Below are 16,406 nucleotides of genomic sequence, written 5' to 3'. Positions count from 1 at the left end.
TGATCATGTGAAGCAAAACGACTCAAACAATGATAACCCAAAAGAACCTTCTTGTCTTTTCATTCTATATTCAAGCTTTTTACCCAGATAGGCATATATATTTTTGACTAGATATATCATCTTCTTATTTTGGATTTTAATGATAAATCTGACACTGATTCATGATCTTCCGAGTACAAAACTAACTAATATTGGTGAGTACTTTTTACTATTTATTTGTGTTGTCAATTTTACTTTGTTCCTTTCTCTCTCATCCTCCTCTAAACAAGCATGAATACCAATTGTGTCTATTGAATTAAATTTTGTTGAAAGACAATAGACAGTATTGTTATGGAGTCATGGAGAATATCACTCGGCCTTATGATGAAGAGGTCAGTTATATTCTTTCCTACAATAACAATAATAATGTTTATGTCTTAATTCTAAATAAATTGAAGTCGGCTATATGAATTTTCACTGGTCATGTCATTCCATATAATTCATCGAAAGAATTTATTAATATTTCTATTAAATGTAATAACATTGATGATCCTTTGACATTGTCAATGATTTCCTATTGTTTGCTTCAACAACCAATAGGGAAACGTGTAATTGCATGTGAAGGATCTCAATCACATAATATTTGGTCTCATTGATTCCTTCTGAATTATTTAATTGTTAACTAATTTTGTTATTGTTGTTTCCCCTGCCATTCAAGATCTAGAAATCTCAAATCTAATACAATTAAGAGTTTTCCTGAAGTAGACTCAAGAGGTCAGAATTTAATTAAGCTCAGCTTTCCTTTTCACCCTCTTTTATCATGTGATATTTGATCAACTTGAATTAAGAATTTGTGGTGTAGGTTGATAAAAAATACAAAATTTAATTCCGTCGACAAAATACAACATAATTGAGTTTTTCCTTCATCTTTTTCATCTATTTTCTTTTTACATTTCTTTTCATGTAGCTTCCTTTCTTTTTTAGTAATTTTTGTAATTGTTATATGAGAGAAATGAAAAGATATTCATGAGTTTGTTTGATAAACCATCATACAACTTCATCATCACATCTCCCTTTTTTTTTTTTTATCGATTTGTTAAGTTTATTGTTTGAATAAGAATTTTTGAGTGACCTATATAGTATAAGTATTTATTCTTTTAAAGTTTTTGGAGTAATTTTAAACTCCCATGCATATAGGAAGTATTCCAATCTAAATTCCTATTGACGCGAACTTGACGATATTGGCGAGGTCGGAGTTAAACTGATTTTTTTTTTTTATATTTGTGATTTTAATTATTTATTCTCAGGAAAAGTTAATTTTTTAGATTGACTCTCTCTCTCTCTTTCTCTCTCTCTCTCTCTCTCTCTCTCTCTCTCTCTCTCTCTCTCTCTCTATATATATATATATATATATATATATATATATATATAGATAAATAGATAAATTAAAAGATCCACTAAATTCTTCACTTACCGCGCGAAGCGCGGCCAATATCACTAGTAATTAATAAGTAGGAAAGTAGAGCAACAGCTGTAAAGGAATCATTAAAAATCCAAATAAATAAAGTATGATTCAAATATTGTCTAGATATATTCCAATCATTTTTGCGCCTTTCATTCAAGAATCTTGCAGAAATAAGAGTGCTTATGTACCTTTTATTGAAGCTTAAATTGTTTTGTTTTTATGTGCATTACTTTTATTTAAGACAACTTGATGGCAAGATTTCAAGTTAAAATGGAAGCTATTCTACGATCTTTCATGAAAATCCTCTTTGAAATTCATATCGCGTCGATTATGTCATAGGAGCTGTCTCAACATAGAATAATGAAAGCATAATTTTCTCACATATTCAATATTGTATTAATGGCTTTCTCAGAAAACTTTATCATTAATGCAACATTCATTTTGCTTATTCATGAGTAACATAAATTGATTTGGATTACTTTGTTACACGCCTGCATTATGACAATCAAAAGAGCACTTTTCATTTTTTTATTAGAAGCGCCATGTTGTAGGTATGCATTTACTATAAAAAGTCTTCTCACTATCAACTAACAGACAATATCTGACTAGGTCTTGCTGATGTCAACAATGAGGAAGAAATAATCAATGGGAAATATCAACTAATTATGACTCTTGGTCCAGACAACATTCTAGGTATTAATTAGGGGAAATTTGGAGCAACAAGGAATGTCCAGACTCGAGGGGAAGTGTGGAAACACTATAAATCCTCCTAATGGGAGGGGGAAAAAAAAAAAAACCAAAAAAAAAAAAAAAAAGGAATGTCCAGACGCCACTTTTATTCCTAAAGATGATTCATCAAACAAGAAGATTTTAAGGAGTTAATTTCTCCAATGGTCATTGAAGTTGTAGCAAAATCCCACTAAAATAGCAAAATTCATTTTAGTGGGATTTTGTTCAAAAAAATCATAAGTTACTTTAGTGGAATTTTGTTACAATTTCAATGACCATTTGAGGAATTAACTCAGATTTTAAGAAAATATGATTAAAAGTACATTATTTATTTGTGCTATATCTCATTGATGTCACGTCATCATCCCCAAGTAATATTTTTAGAGAGAACCAACTTGCTTGCAACTAGCAATGGCTCCATCATACATATCATCAAGATTGTATTTGAATTTGAATCCACTGTCCACGAGTTTCTTCGAACTAGGCCGAGGGAATTTGAACTCTTTTGTCACCTTCAAACAACTACAATAGAATCAAAAGAGCCAGTAATTTACACTTTTGTTTGTAACATCAAATACTTGTAATAATTAATGAGCGTATCAAAATCTTAATCGATAGATGAAAAAAAAAAAAGATCGGAGAAAAACTTACTCAATAGTTGGGATTTGGTATTGAGGATATCTAGCTCTTAAAAATTGAGACAATTCATCTGGACTTATATCTGCACTTGAACAAATGTACCTCCCTTTAACATTTGGACATTCCAAAAGAAAAATGTGAGCTCTAGCCACATCATCTATGTGCACCAATGCGATAACTCCAGAATCATACTCTATGGTGATCCAATTACCTACAAATTTAATTTGACAAAGTGAAATAGTAGAAGCATACAATATGAATTTAACAAGTATATATTCACAGTGTAAAATATTCTATGGGTCAACAATATTTTTGGTCCCTCGTGTATTAGTAAATTTTAATTTTAATCCTTATATCTGACTAAACACAATTAACTTTCAATTACCTGAAATGTGGATTTTGATTCCTTTGATTATCAATATTCACTAATTTTCATAATTATTAACCGTTCCACCGTTTAATTACATACATGTTATGTTAAACATGTACTGTCAGGCCATATTTGAAAGTAATATCCTTCTAAAAATAAAGTAGGGTGTGTTAGGTACGAAAGAAAATATTTTCTGAAAAATATTTTTCTCCGTAGCGAATACACCCATAGGGTAAAAATTTGTTATATATTGTGAATCAGTGTATATGAGTTAAATCCATAAAGATACTGCTATAGAGAGTACCTAGAATCATAGCCAAGGAGTAACGAACAACTTCAGGGCATTGAGGAGTAACAAAAGGGCCAAGAACCCAAGCATGATTCAAACACATAACATGGACTCCATTTTTCTCTCCAAAATTTAGAACTTCTTTTTCTATTAATGTTTTACTTATTGAGTAAACAGCTCCTAAAGGATTCAACTTTTTGATAAAATCTGTATCACTCCACGAACTTTCGTCTACTACATCTTGACCCTCAGTAACGTAACCAACTGTAGCATCACTAGAAGTGTATATAACTCGTTTAATTGTTTCCGAATCCGAACATGCCTTTAAAATGCCTATAATCCCAGTAATAGCTCTTTGAATCTTCGTCTCCTCATCGTTTTTATCCTCAAAATCAACAGAATGACCAATTATGACTCCATTGCACCCTTCAATAGCTGGTTGAAAGCTTTCGGGCTTTTCAGGATTTGTCCTGAAAATTTTGAGTTTATTGGATGCATTTGGTAATTTCTCCAAGAAACTTGCTCCTGATGATTGCATAGAAAATGGAAAATTAGCAGGCCTTAATGATTTAGAGAACGGAAAAGGATCAGGAATACCTTTTTACTAGACGAAATATTTTAGTTTTACTATGTTGTTATTCATATTCTCGCTGTTAACAAAATGTCTCAGCATATGCTTTTTGGCATAATAAAGCTCCAATATGAAGTATAACGAATGGGCAATTCCAAATTATAATCAAAAGCAGAGGGGCAAATTTGGACATATTTCTCCTAAATTACGTATGTTGACATAGTTGGATTTCAACCGGTGGTCCATGTTGGAGTTCTATTAGAATCAAAGGAAAATTTAGATAATTTCTAACGACAAGGTTATTAATGACCCAAAATAAAACAGAGAGTAAAATCAGTGACACAGCCACATTCAATGAAGCGTTATATGGCGTAGATAGAGTAAAACCAAAAAGCTTTTATACATAAATAAATTTTTGAATCCCTTTCAAAATAGAAATAAGTTCAAGGTGCAAGGGCGGCATCTTTAGATTTTTCTGAATCCCTTGTTAGGACTAAATTTTGAAGAGTGAGATTAAAATATTTCGTATAATAAATTAACTAGAGATCGATACATACCTGGATCCAAGTTATTATTAATGGTGGTATTAACAGAATAACCAGATTGTAGGAACCTCATTATCAACCAAGATGTTACATAACCTGTTCCACCAGTTACACATACAATGCTCTTCTCATTCTTCTCCATATCTCTCTTTTATCTTTTGTCAAATTCCTTATATGAAGTATATTTGTGTGTCTACATTGATATATACACATAACAGAAACTAAGATGAGATGCTAATACACGTGTTCAGTCAGGTATAAGTTTTATATACTAATCATGCAAAGAGATGTTACTTAACACCTAGAATTATTATTACTTTCTATAATAATTAAATATCTATAATATAATATATAGAGATAGTTTGCTAACCTAGCTATAAAATATGTAACCAACGAGATATGATAAAAGCCGAATATAGAACTTATCATTAGTGTAACCTTCATATTGCTCATGATTCATAGAGTTGTATTTAATATGTTACAAAAAATATGTTTATTCATCGTTAATCATGAATAATATGAGTTGGTTTGGATTACTTAGTAACACACATTTACAGTTTGACGATCAAGAGATCACCATTCACATATAATTTGCAATTTTGAATCCACTAATTCACTGCCTGTTGTTAATTCCGTTACCTAATCCTCTTGTTACAACTATATTAAAAAAGTAGTATTCAAGTCATCAATATTATTTTCGCCTTGTTGAGGCGTTGGGTTTGAAGGAAATAAAATTGGACGGAGTCTCCAAAATCTTTTTGAATTGTGATTCTTTATTAAAATACACTCTAGAGGACTCATCAAACAAGATGATTTTAAGAAATTAAAATGACAACATGAAGAAAAGTTCATTATTTAGTTTAACTTGCTAATCTTAATTTATTGATGCCACATCATCATCCCCAAGTGATATTTCTAGAGTAAACCAACTTGTTTGCAACTAGCAATGGCTCCATCATACATATCTTCAAGATTGTACTTGAACTTGAATCCACGGTCCATGAGTTTCTTGGAAGAAGGACTAGGGTACTTGAATGCTTTTGTCACCTTCAAATAACTGCAAATAAAATTAAAGAGCCAATAATTTACACTTCCGAATGTACATTAATTAATTAGAGGGTGATTTGCATAAATAGGATTTTTCAGTATCATTGTTTAATTTTGACTCCGTTAGAATTTTTTTGCAAAAAATGGACACATCCAACATTAGGCAACAAAATCCTAGCGAATCGCTACGATTTGAAATTGATGGACAAAACTTGATTGTCACAAAAATCAATCAATCCCCACAATCTCCATAATTCGGGCCATTAATCCTGACAGATTTCAAGTCGACGGAAAAACTAGCCTCATCATGATTTGTGGCCAAAACCCGATAGATCGCCAGAATTTTGACCATAAATTCTGACGAATCGCCAAAATTGACCACGAAATCGTAACGGATCGCCATAAGTTGTTGTGTAAAAATCTCACAACACATTTTTTACTTCAAAATCGGTCCAAACCAATTCCAAATGACTCTGAAGTTGATATACAATTTTCTAATATCAATCAATAATTTTAATTGTTAGATTCAACCCAAACCTTCAAAAACCAATAAAATTATTTTATCTTCTTCAACAAACTTTTTTCCAGCTCAACAAAATAAAATAATTGTGTTTTCAATTTTCTCCAACTAATTTTAGTTGTGTGATTCCTCGAGCCGAGGGTCTATCGAAAACAATTTTTCTACCTCCAAGTTAGAGGTAAGATTTGCATAGTGGAGATAGAGGTAAGATCTGTATACACTCTATCCTCTCTAGATCCCAACTTTGTGGGATTAAACTGGGTATGTTGTTATTATTGTTATAATTTTAGTTGTGTGATTATAATTTATTGGAATAAAAGAAGGATAAGGAGGCCCAATACAAGAAAGTACAGAAATGACAACAACTCTTTTGGCAACAAAAATAATATAGTTGACAAATTTTAATATTTGGCAACAACTTAGTTTTATTGTTGGCATATATGATGAATCTTTTAATTTTTATTTTTTTTGCCAAACAATTTGATTTTGTTGCCATAGTATTGACTGTTGTCGCAAAAAGTACTTTTGACAACAACAAAAAAGTTGTTGCATGTCGTTGCAGTAACAACCATTGGTAAAAGTTTATGCAACAAAAAAAAAATGTTGTTACCAAAAGTACTTTTTGCAACAATAGTCTATCTATGGCAACAAAAATATTTTTGTTAGCAAATGTCTTCTTTCTTGTAGCAATAGGAATGTATTAAAATCTTAAACGACAAATACAAAAGTAGGAAAAACTCACTCAATAGTTGGGATTTAGTATTGAGGATATCTAGCTCTTAGAAAGTGAGATAATTCATCTGGAGTTAAACCAGCACTACAACAAATGCACCTCCCTTTAACTTGAGGACATTCCAAAAGAAATATATGAGCCCGAGCCACATCATCCACGTGGACGAATGCGATAAGAGAATCATACTCTATATTTGTCCAATTACCTACAAATTTAATATGACAAAGTGAAACAGTAGAAGCATTCCATAATTAGGTGCTCACGTTATGTTAGATCAATAATATGATTTTAAAAATTGCTTAAACACATTAATTGGTATGAAAAATGCTTATACGATCAAGTCATTTATTAGATAGTTCCTGTTATAATAAACACTAATTGAGAAATCAAATAAATATGGTGACAAACATGCTAAAATAGGTAAATTACATTGATCATGTCTAATCTTTATAGGCCGTTACGTTCGGTTTGAAACTAGGATATCCCAAAATTATAATTTTAGGATTAAAACCAAGACTATTACCGGATAGCTTATCTCACCTTCTATATGAATAAGTTCTCCAGATTATAATCCTGATTTCAACTCCGGTATAACGCACCTAATCTCTTGAACCAAACGGCCCCTTAGTATAGATAAACATAAAACCAAAATAATAAGGATTTAACTTATACTCCATTCGTCAATTTCATTATCATGCAATTTAACTTGCTACAAATGTCTACTTGCTCAGGCTACTAATTTCACATATTATAGGTTGTTATATTTTTTTCATTATCTTTAGACATATGATAATGTAAAAACGTTTTACAGTACTGTAGTATTAGTTAAACGAAAATAATAAAGAAATTGTTGAAGAAATACCTAGAATCATAGCCATGTTTTGAAGAACAATTATATATGAATGGGCCAAAAACCAAAGCATGATTCACACACGCAAGATCCAGCCAGGGGCGGAGCCAGCCCTTCGGGTGGGGGTTCGGCCGAACCCAGTAGCTTTTGTCCGAAACATATATTTGTATTAAAAATTTTGTCAAATATGTACAAATTATTAATTAAGAACCCAGTAACTTTAAAGAATTAGAACCCCGAACCCACAAGCTTCGAATCCTAGCTCCGCCTTCCGGCCCATATTTCTCTGAAAAATTTAGAGCTTCTTTTTCTATTAAAGTTTTACTTATTGAGTAAACAACTCCTAAAGGATTCAACTTTTTGAGAAAATCTATTTCACTCCACGAACTTTCGTCTACTACATCTGAACCCTTTTCGTTATAGATAACTGCACCATCAGTAGAAGTGTATATAACTCGTTTTATTGTTTTTGAATCCAAACATGCCTTCAAAATGCCTAAAATTGCGGTAATAGATCGTTGGATTTTGGTCTCTTCACCGTTTTTATCCTCGAAATCAACAGAATGACCAATTATGACACCATTGCACCCTTCTTTACTTTTTTAAATTTCGTGCCCAATCAAACTAAGACAAACAAATTGAAACATAGGAGTACTGGTTAAGAACGAGTTCGCCATAAGGGGAGTGCACGAAGAGCGAAGCATAGAGTGGTGTTAACTTCAACCTATTACTTTCACAAGTGGCGAAGCCAAAAAATTAGTGTTCAAGAATTAATTTATAGATATAAAAAGTAAAATTTTGACCTATTAGTAGGTGTTCGCACATAGATTTAATTGAAACTTGAAAAAAAAAAATGAAGTTAGAAGTTGGGCGTGAATACGCACGGCATTTCATTTGAAAAGAAATAAAAGTGCTATGAGTGGGAAAATTACTTGCATTGAAAAATTGATCAAACAATGTTTTGGAAATGTGTTTTTGGCAACAACGGAAAAAATCTCTATATCCAAAGGGGCCCTTAGTATTTTCTTTTCGACAAAGTATTCAACTGAACACCCTGTATTGTATGCGGCTATGCCACTAACTTCCATCCAATTGGGCCGGCGAAGCTAAGAATTTTGCTAAGGGTGTTCAAGAATTAATATATATCTAAAAAAAATAATTTTCGATCTATTTACTCAATATTATATTTTATATACATAATATAATTTTGTGATGAAAAATATTCAACTGACTTCCCTTTCGTGTATGTGCATTGGTAGTGTATGATATTCCTAAATTATCAAGACAAATTGCCTGTAATAACATATGATACAATTTATAATAATATGATATGATAACACAACTAAAATTAATAACCTCGCATAACATGTTAAATCATACTCTATTGATTAGTGATATGTAACAAAGAAACATGATTTTCCCCGTATTAATACCAGGGGCAATCTCTGACGTACCACAAAACCAATAATAAGATGTTGTTAATTTACTCTTTTAATTTGATGGGTGAAGTATCATTGTCAACCTATATTGCTTGGATTAGCAGATGAAAGCAAATCAACATTAGTGAGATTAACGTGGTTTTGAGCAATTAGTGGCCGCAGGCTCTTAATTATAAAAATGGTACTCTAGTAACTACTTTAACCAAAAAAAAAAAAATATGATAATTACTGCTGAAGACAAATCAGTGAAAGCAGCAAATTATCCCTCCGTTCTAATTTATAAGATTAATTTTTTTTCACTTGTGCTTTTAAATATGTGATGACATGTGTGTGACAATAAAATGTGAGAAATTTGTAGTTCTAAACATATCATAACTTTTATGAGCTCAACTTCATGATTCTACCACAATTCACTTGATTTACTGAGTTTGAGGTCAATTATTTATACTTATTCGTAAAATTTTAAATAAACATACGAGATCTAGACCAATTTCTTAAAATTCAAATGGACCTATAACTTATACCCTAGATTGGGGGTGGTGATGTCGAGTTATATGGTGAAAACTTACATATCAAGTTGTTTAAGTTGAAGCTATATATATCCTACAAAACTTCATGAAAACATTTTAATTCTAAAATGTTATATCGCATCGTCTAAGTTAAAGGGATTGTCTACGTACGACTAACGAAAGCAGAATTTATCCAAATCTTCTCACATTCTCAATATTTCTAGCAGTTTTCCAAGTGATCGTTATTATTAATGCAACTTTCATTTTATTCATGGCTCATGTTGTGTTTAGTATCTATGAAACAATATGATTATTCATCGCTAATCAATAACGTATGTTTATTTGCGCTTACAGTTTGGCGATAAAGAGATCACCTAAAGTAAAGAAGCATGACATATATTTGTACACACACTTCTATCACTTAATCATTGTAATTAAAGCATAGTTTATCTACATTAAATCACTTAACCATAATAAGTAAAAAAAAAAAGTAACTTCTAAATATATTTTTTAACAGTTGAATTAGTTTTTTAAGTGATCTGATTGTACAAATATATTTCACACTGTCAGTGAATAGAACTTTAACCTCTTTTTATGACAGAGAAGTCCGTAAGAGGATATCCTCTGTTCTATGACCACCCCTTAGGATCAACCGCTAACTTCAAAACTCAGGGATAATGAACCCACCCATCTATCCTTCACCACTTAAATACCAAGTTTAATTCGCATAATGCAGGGCTCGAATTTGTGATCTAAGTCTGAAGTCCCTCCACTTGAAGTAAGCCTTGTGGGCAGAACTTAAATCTCTTTTTTCATAGTAGTGATAACAGCATAAATAAACAGACAAAGCAACTAGAATTGGGTAACAATTGCAGCACAGAACAGAAAATCACCAAAAAAGAATTATATTGGACACTCGAAAACAATAATCACCATATGCTTATACATCAAATATCTAACTTCTGCATTATGTCAAAACAACCAGTACCCATCTTCACTGGTAAACCTAAGCAAATTCTGGAGGATGGTGTCTCCAAGGAATCAGTTAAACCATGAGCAGCTGCTTCGACTATGAATTTAGAAGCCGTCTCAAACGACATCTTAAGGAACGGTGACAGAGACTCAGATATGCTTCCATGTCTGCTCATTGGCTGGTATCCACCCGTATGGGTCATGTAGTCAGCTATTAGACTCAAATGTCGAAAATCTATCTCAACTCCATATATTCCGAAAACAGTCTTGACCTCTCGTATGATTGATGCCCGGGCAGCTTCAACTCCATAGGTATTCAACATAGCACGAATATTATTCGTGTATATACGACTAACATCAAGGTCATCTTGCATTTCCCAAAAGGTGCCAAAATCTATTCCAGCTGCTTTTAGGGCCCAATAAGCAGAATCAGTGTCTTGGCTTTGTTTCTTTGTTTGTTTTTCATCCCACATCACAGTATTTTCAGTTACTTCATACTTGACCATTCTGCATTGGTCGATTTTACCGGAGTTCTTAACATATACTTTCTTTGCAGTCCTCTGGGCAACCTGCCAGGGCAGCACCAAGTAGAACACTTAGTAAACGAAGAGTATCATGGACCAAAGAATTTTCAAGGCGAACAATTTTCCCAGTGATGCATAGAGATCAGACAGAAAATAACATTTGCAAAATAAAGTTCTAGTTGATCAACTCATGAGTCTACTCAACATAAGCTAGTTGAAGGATAACTACATGGTGGGTAGTGCATAGCAAAGTGCTCAATCAAGTGTGGATTAAAGAAAAGAATGTAAGAACATAAAAGAAGGGTAACTCAATGACTATCTTTAGGTAATTTCTGGAAAAAAATGATAGAATATTACCTGAGCTAACAAGATATGAGGTTCGTTGATGAGTCTAAAGTGGACCTCAAAATGCTGTCCCTCCACCTCAACAAAGACAGACCTGTCTGAATCCTTTCTGCTACGTCTTTCTTTCTTTGTCTTCTGTTTGACAGTTGTTTTGGTGTTTGACTTACTTGTTTTGGTACTTGATATGTCCTCTTCATTGCCATGGTCTCCAATTTCCTCTTCATCCCTATTTCCAATCTCTTGCGTTTGGACACTTTTCTCATTTTCAACTTCAGCAGTGGTCTCAGCTTCACTAGCTTCATCTTCAGAAGCATCGTCATAATCCATCTCATCCGTGGTTTGCTGTTTCCTTTTTTGCGCGTCTGAACTAAGATCTTCAGTTCTTTCGTCATCACCTTCGTCATCATCATCCAGCATCTCTTCTTCATGTCTGGCGCTAAAAGCATTTTCTTCAGTTTCATTTGAAGCCTCTGATTCCGAGCTTGTCTTGAAGTTCTGTATGCCATTTATTTTTGAGAGCAAGGCCAAATGACTTTCTATTGCATCCTCCAACTCCCTTAAGAACACATATTTCAGGGTATACTCGCAATCTTCTGATGACACAAAATTGTGCTTTTTGAGCTTCACTGTGAGCTTGTAAAGTTGAGAAACTTGATGGTTGTAGATTGATAGCGGCAAAAGATTAACCTCCATACTCTCAATCATATCTGCAACAGTAATCTTCTTCACTTTTGCCAAAAGAGACTGGGCATAATCCCTGAAGATCATTTGAAACTTTTAGGATTTGCAACAGATTTCAAAAAAATGTCGATAAGAAAGACCACATAGAATCATTATCAATGAGAAAAGGCAGTAAGTCATTATATTGTCAATGTGGACTAAAGACCCATTAGCTCATTCAAATGGAAACCATCTCGAAACAACGAAGAGATCGTTGGAGAATTTAACTTACTTTGATTTCCAGCCGAGGAAGGGGCACGTCATGATGGGAGTCTTAATAGCATCAGAGGCAGTCATCAGAATCTCCTGAAGACGTGGAATTCCAAGAGTGACATTCATTTCTCCACGGCCCGCAAGATGAAAAGTGTTAAGTCTGAAAATGAGAACATCATTTAATACTTTAAGGTTGCATTTGAATGAGTGGAATTCAAAACATTATGTGTATCTGGAAACTCTAGCCTGATCTTCAATATTTAGGCAAAACACATGTTCCAACAAGTTCGTTATCAACGAATTCCTGGAGATAGATGTAAGCACAATATCTGAGAAGTCTCATTTTATGACTCGCATTCAATATCTTTTATTTCCGTCTCACTTTGCCTTTTGATATCAATTTTAACTAAATTTTCACCAGAATTCATTCACAACATCAGTACTTTCGGACAAACTTTTACTGTGACAGTAATTGGCAAGTAAGCGAAAGAACTAGGAGGGCTCAGTAGAATTTCCAAAAAGTCGACCAAGCTTCAAGACAGACTTCATAGACAGCAATATGAAATTGTGTAACTAAAGAAAATCTGGATTTCATCAATAATGACGTACAAAATCCTCAATCATGACAACCATTATAATATTAGACTGGCTGTGGATCATAGCAAGCCACAATAATTCGAGCAAGTCTATCTGAAATGGATCAATTCAACTGGCATAGACGGGAGAAAGTTAAATATTGGACCTGCAGTGTGGTCAGTGATCCAAACCAACAGGAGAACGGGCACATTCGTCTTCCCTTATTAGTAAGAATAAAGCACAGCCATAGACACACAGCCTTATTGTTTCTCATCGTGCGAGCACGCAAGGTATTAACATGCAGCAAGAGAACAACTAAGCGGCTAGACAAGTTGGACGTTCAGGAAAAATAAGGATTAAGAAAACGAGATTTGTAGCAGTGAACTACTAAATATCCATATAATTATTTTCCATATACCTTCCTCCAGCTATATGGTTGTCTAATGGAGCAGTAAAAACAAGGTATTCACTTACTATATTAATCCTGTAGCTTTTAAAACCAACAGATTAAATCCAGCAAATTGTACTGCCTTATTTAAATCCAAATATCATTTTTCAAGTTCATATGCATTACATCCTACGAGCAACATACAAATTTTTACTGGTGGTTTATAAGGCTGCTACCTGGTTTCCCTCCTCTGCATCTCATTACTTTCATTTTCTTTTGTGTGTCTGTGCGCTGAGAAAGGGAGTGTTTAATGATCCAATCACACCGGCTTTCATATCTCAGTAAATCGTGGTTGGAAGTACAACCATAGTAGTAACTTATTTCACAGACAGTTTGCTACAAGACCATATGCGAGCAAAATGCCTGAAATTCAAGCAATGATTGTTACAGTAACATGACATTTGATTTAAAGACCTTAATTTCATTTTCTTTGCATCATAGATTAAGCATTTTCATTAGGAGATATCAATCGCATTTCCATATCAATGTGGTCCAAAAGTACTTAAAACAACAAAGTAAATAACCTACTAAGAGAAGAAAAGAGAAAGGATATTATCTTACGTCATTTGGGTTGAAGGTTCACCTACGGACTGACCAGCAAGGACACCAACTGGTTCTCCTGAATCTGCCAGACTGGAGAAGTATTTTTGTCCCACCAATTCTAGAAAGTCCACCTCCTCCTCTTTCAGTTGCTTCAATATCTCTTCCTTTTTCACTTGCTTTTCTGATTTCTTCTCTAACTTTTTTGCTTTTTTTTCCCAGAAGTCCTTCACTTTTTCTTCCAGGCCATCAGGCAACTTTTCAATATAGGAATTGAGCTTTTGTCCATGACGCAACTTTTGGCAAATGGTCTCTTCATTCTAAACATCAATAAATGGATAAAATGACTCAAGACACGGAGGATACAGTATATATACATGTATAACAAGAATCCTTTATGAACATTAACAAATTTAATGACAAAAATACAAAAAATGAAAAATACCAAGCAATCAGTTCATTAATAACACGGATATTAAGGATATTATGGTATAATAAACACAGTATTAAATTCTATATCATTTCCTTAAATAACCAATGACCAACTTCACTTATTACATGCTGAATACACAATTCCTCTCAACATTTTTTAAGCTTGAATGACTCGCATTAGTTTGTATTGATCCTTTCTTGATCCAAATGTACACTTTACTCAATATCTTTGGTAATCATATTTATGCTTTTAAAAACTTAGTAAATGTTAACATCCACAGTATCCAACTTTTTTCAATAAAAGAAGTAACTGAAATAAGTCCTCCTTATTCCTTAATATAGTTTACATTTTCTTTCAGTTCCATACGTAAACTCCACCGTTGCATGAAGTAAAATTCTAACTTGAGAAAGCGATAAAATTCATAATTACAAGATACTATAACAAATTTGACTTTTAGTAAATGATGTATAATACATAGCTTTTGACATGAATTTTTTCATCAACGCAATACAAAAAATCAAAGTAAGATACATCTCTAATCAAGTTAATAACCTATTAGCATAATGGGGAAAAAATAAGATTATCTGTATGGCAATATTTACACAATCAGCAACACATTTTATTAACTGTAGTTAATAATCAATAAAGGAATTCGAAATCCAGTTCTTACATTTTTCAGTGCTTTGAAGTTTTTGAGAAAACTTGTTCGATGTACATCAACACCATCTTCTCCATAATAAAATTGGATAATTGAACCATCTGCGTCACGGACAGTATAATCATAACAGACTTTAAGAGATTCCAGGTTTTTTATCAAGCACCTTTGCAGATATCCACTGCGAGATGTTTTGACAGCAGTATCAACTAATCTGTAAACAAGGAGCCAACAGTCAGGCAAGTACATGCAGATTTGACCAACAGAACAGTGATCGATGGAATACATGATAATGGTGATTCACAAACACTAACTAAAAGAAATATAGGTAGTCTCAAACCATTTCCTCGGCAGCGGAAAGAGAATGGAATAAAGATGTCAAAACTATGGTGTTATTCAGTAAGAAGTCAAGCCACCATTCAATAGCTAGCTTATTCATCCTTCAACACAACATTTAAGGTGTTTCAATCTAAAATAATCTAATCAACCAGTATAACAAAGTTGCACCTCCGGTCTGAAATGCAAAAACCCCCAAGGATGGCAAAAGATGTAGCATACAGAAACACCAAAATCCATAGAAAAAAACTGAAGGACTATAGATCAACTTGTAACAACCAGAAGGTGGAAGTTAGATCTGGCAGATACCATAGCCAAAGGATCTAGTAGTAGTAGGAGGAGGTGCACTTGAATAAATCATAAAGAGAAGGCTTAAAAAGGTTTTTGGCTTGAGCCTTGGGGTGCTCCCTTTCAAGGTCTCAAGTTCGAAACCCACTGGGTGCAAACAATTTCTGAGGGCCATCGGACTGGGGTAAAACCCTGAATTACCCGTGGTGCACTTGCGGGAAACTCCTTGCCGAGGGCCTGTGCACCCCCGGGATTAGTCGGGGCTCAAAGAGACCCGGACACCCGGTGCTTAATCAAAAAAAAAAAGGTTTTTAAAAAACACTCGGCAGTTTTGGATTTTAGTGGGCTTGCTTACACAAAGGAATTTTGGGCCCTCATCCCGACTCCCCTTGCCATCTATACAAAAAGGCCTGGCTTCATTTTCTTAAAATACATGTCCTAGGATACGCTCCTCTCAAATGAGAGCCTGAGCTCAAAATGGCTACATTTTCCCTGACCAAAATGAGTAGTAATAGGTCAGAATGATAAAACAAAGAGAGAAAAAATCATATATTTACCCTTCTCGACCAGCCATGCAATGAAAATAGTACTCCTGGGGACGAAGTCCAGAAAGAAAACGATCACTGACATAGCCTCCTGCCCTAGAAGCACAATCCCATGGCGGAAAACTG

The 16,406-nt window shown here is 33.5% G+C and overlaps 2 protein-coding genes and 1 pseudogene across 2 annotated transcripts in view; all 3 read right to left on the bottom strand.

Moving 5' to 3' along the window:
* Nucleotides 1-1,940: 1,940 nt before the first annotated feature.
* LOC132635228 (vestitone reductase-like) lies at nucleotides 1,941-4,773 on the bottom strand. Its single transcript, XM_060351529.1, has 4 exons — nucleotides 4,600-4,773; nucleotides 3,487-3,996; nucleotides 2,825-3,023; nucleotides 1,941-2,695 (listed from the first exon to the last, which is right to left on the bottom strand). Exons 1-4 carry the CDS (start codon nucleotides 4,727-4,729, stop codon nucleotides 2,554-2,556), a joined length of 981 nt encoding a protein of 326 aa, XP_060207512.1. The 5' UTR covers nucleotides 4,730-4,773; the 3' UTR covers nucleotides 1,941-2,553.
* A 696-nt stretch (nucleotides 4,774-5,469) lies between these two features.
* Nucleotides 5,470-10,081, bottom strand: LOC132611555 (vestitone reductase-like; annotated as a pseudogene).
* Nucleotides 10,082-10,574: 493 nt separating this feature from the next.
* Nucleotides 10,575-16,406, bottom strand: part of LOC132611546 (DNA-directed RNA polymerase I subunit 1-like) — a 7,140-nt gene continuing 1,308 nt past the window's right edge. Inside the window, exons 2-7 of the mRNA XM_060325969.1 lie at nucleotides 16,293-16,403; nucleotides 15,127-15,325; nucleotides 14,045-14,343; nucleotides 12,479-12,619; nucleotides 11,539-12,283; nucleotides 10,575-11,226 (exon numbers count right to left, since the gene is read on the bottom strand). Coding sequence (XP_060181952.1) covers nucleotides 10,633-11,226; nucleotides 11,539-12,283; nucleotides 12,479-12,619; nucleotides 14,045-14,343; nucleotides 15,127-15,325; nucleotides 16,293-16,403 — 2,089 coding nt within the window. The 3' untranslated portion in view covers nucleotides 10,575-10,632. The remainder of the gene's footprint in view (nucleotides 11,227-11,538; nucleotides 12,284-12,478; nucleotides 12,620-14,044; nucleotides 14,344-15,126; nucleotides 15,326-16,292; nucleotides 16,404-16,406) is intronic.

This window comes from Lycium barbarum, chromosome 1 (genome assembly GCF_019175385.1).
Source record: "Lycium barbarum isolate Lr01 chromosome 1, ASM1917538v2, whole genome shotgun sequence".
NCBI lineage: Eukaryota > Viridiplantae > Streptophyta > Magnoliopsida > Solanales > Solanaceae > Lycium > Lycium barbarum.
Note: the sequence above shows the minus strand (reverse complement) of the source record. Positions and strands in the feature narration are given on the sequence as shown.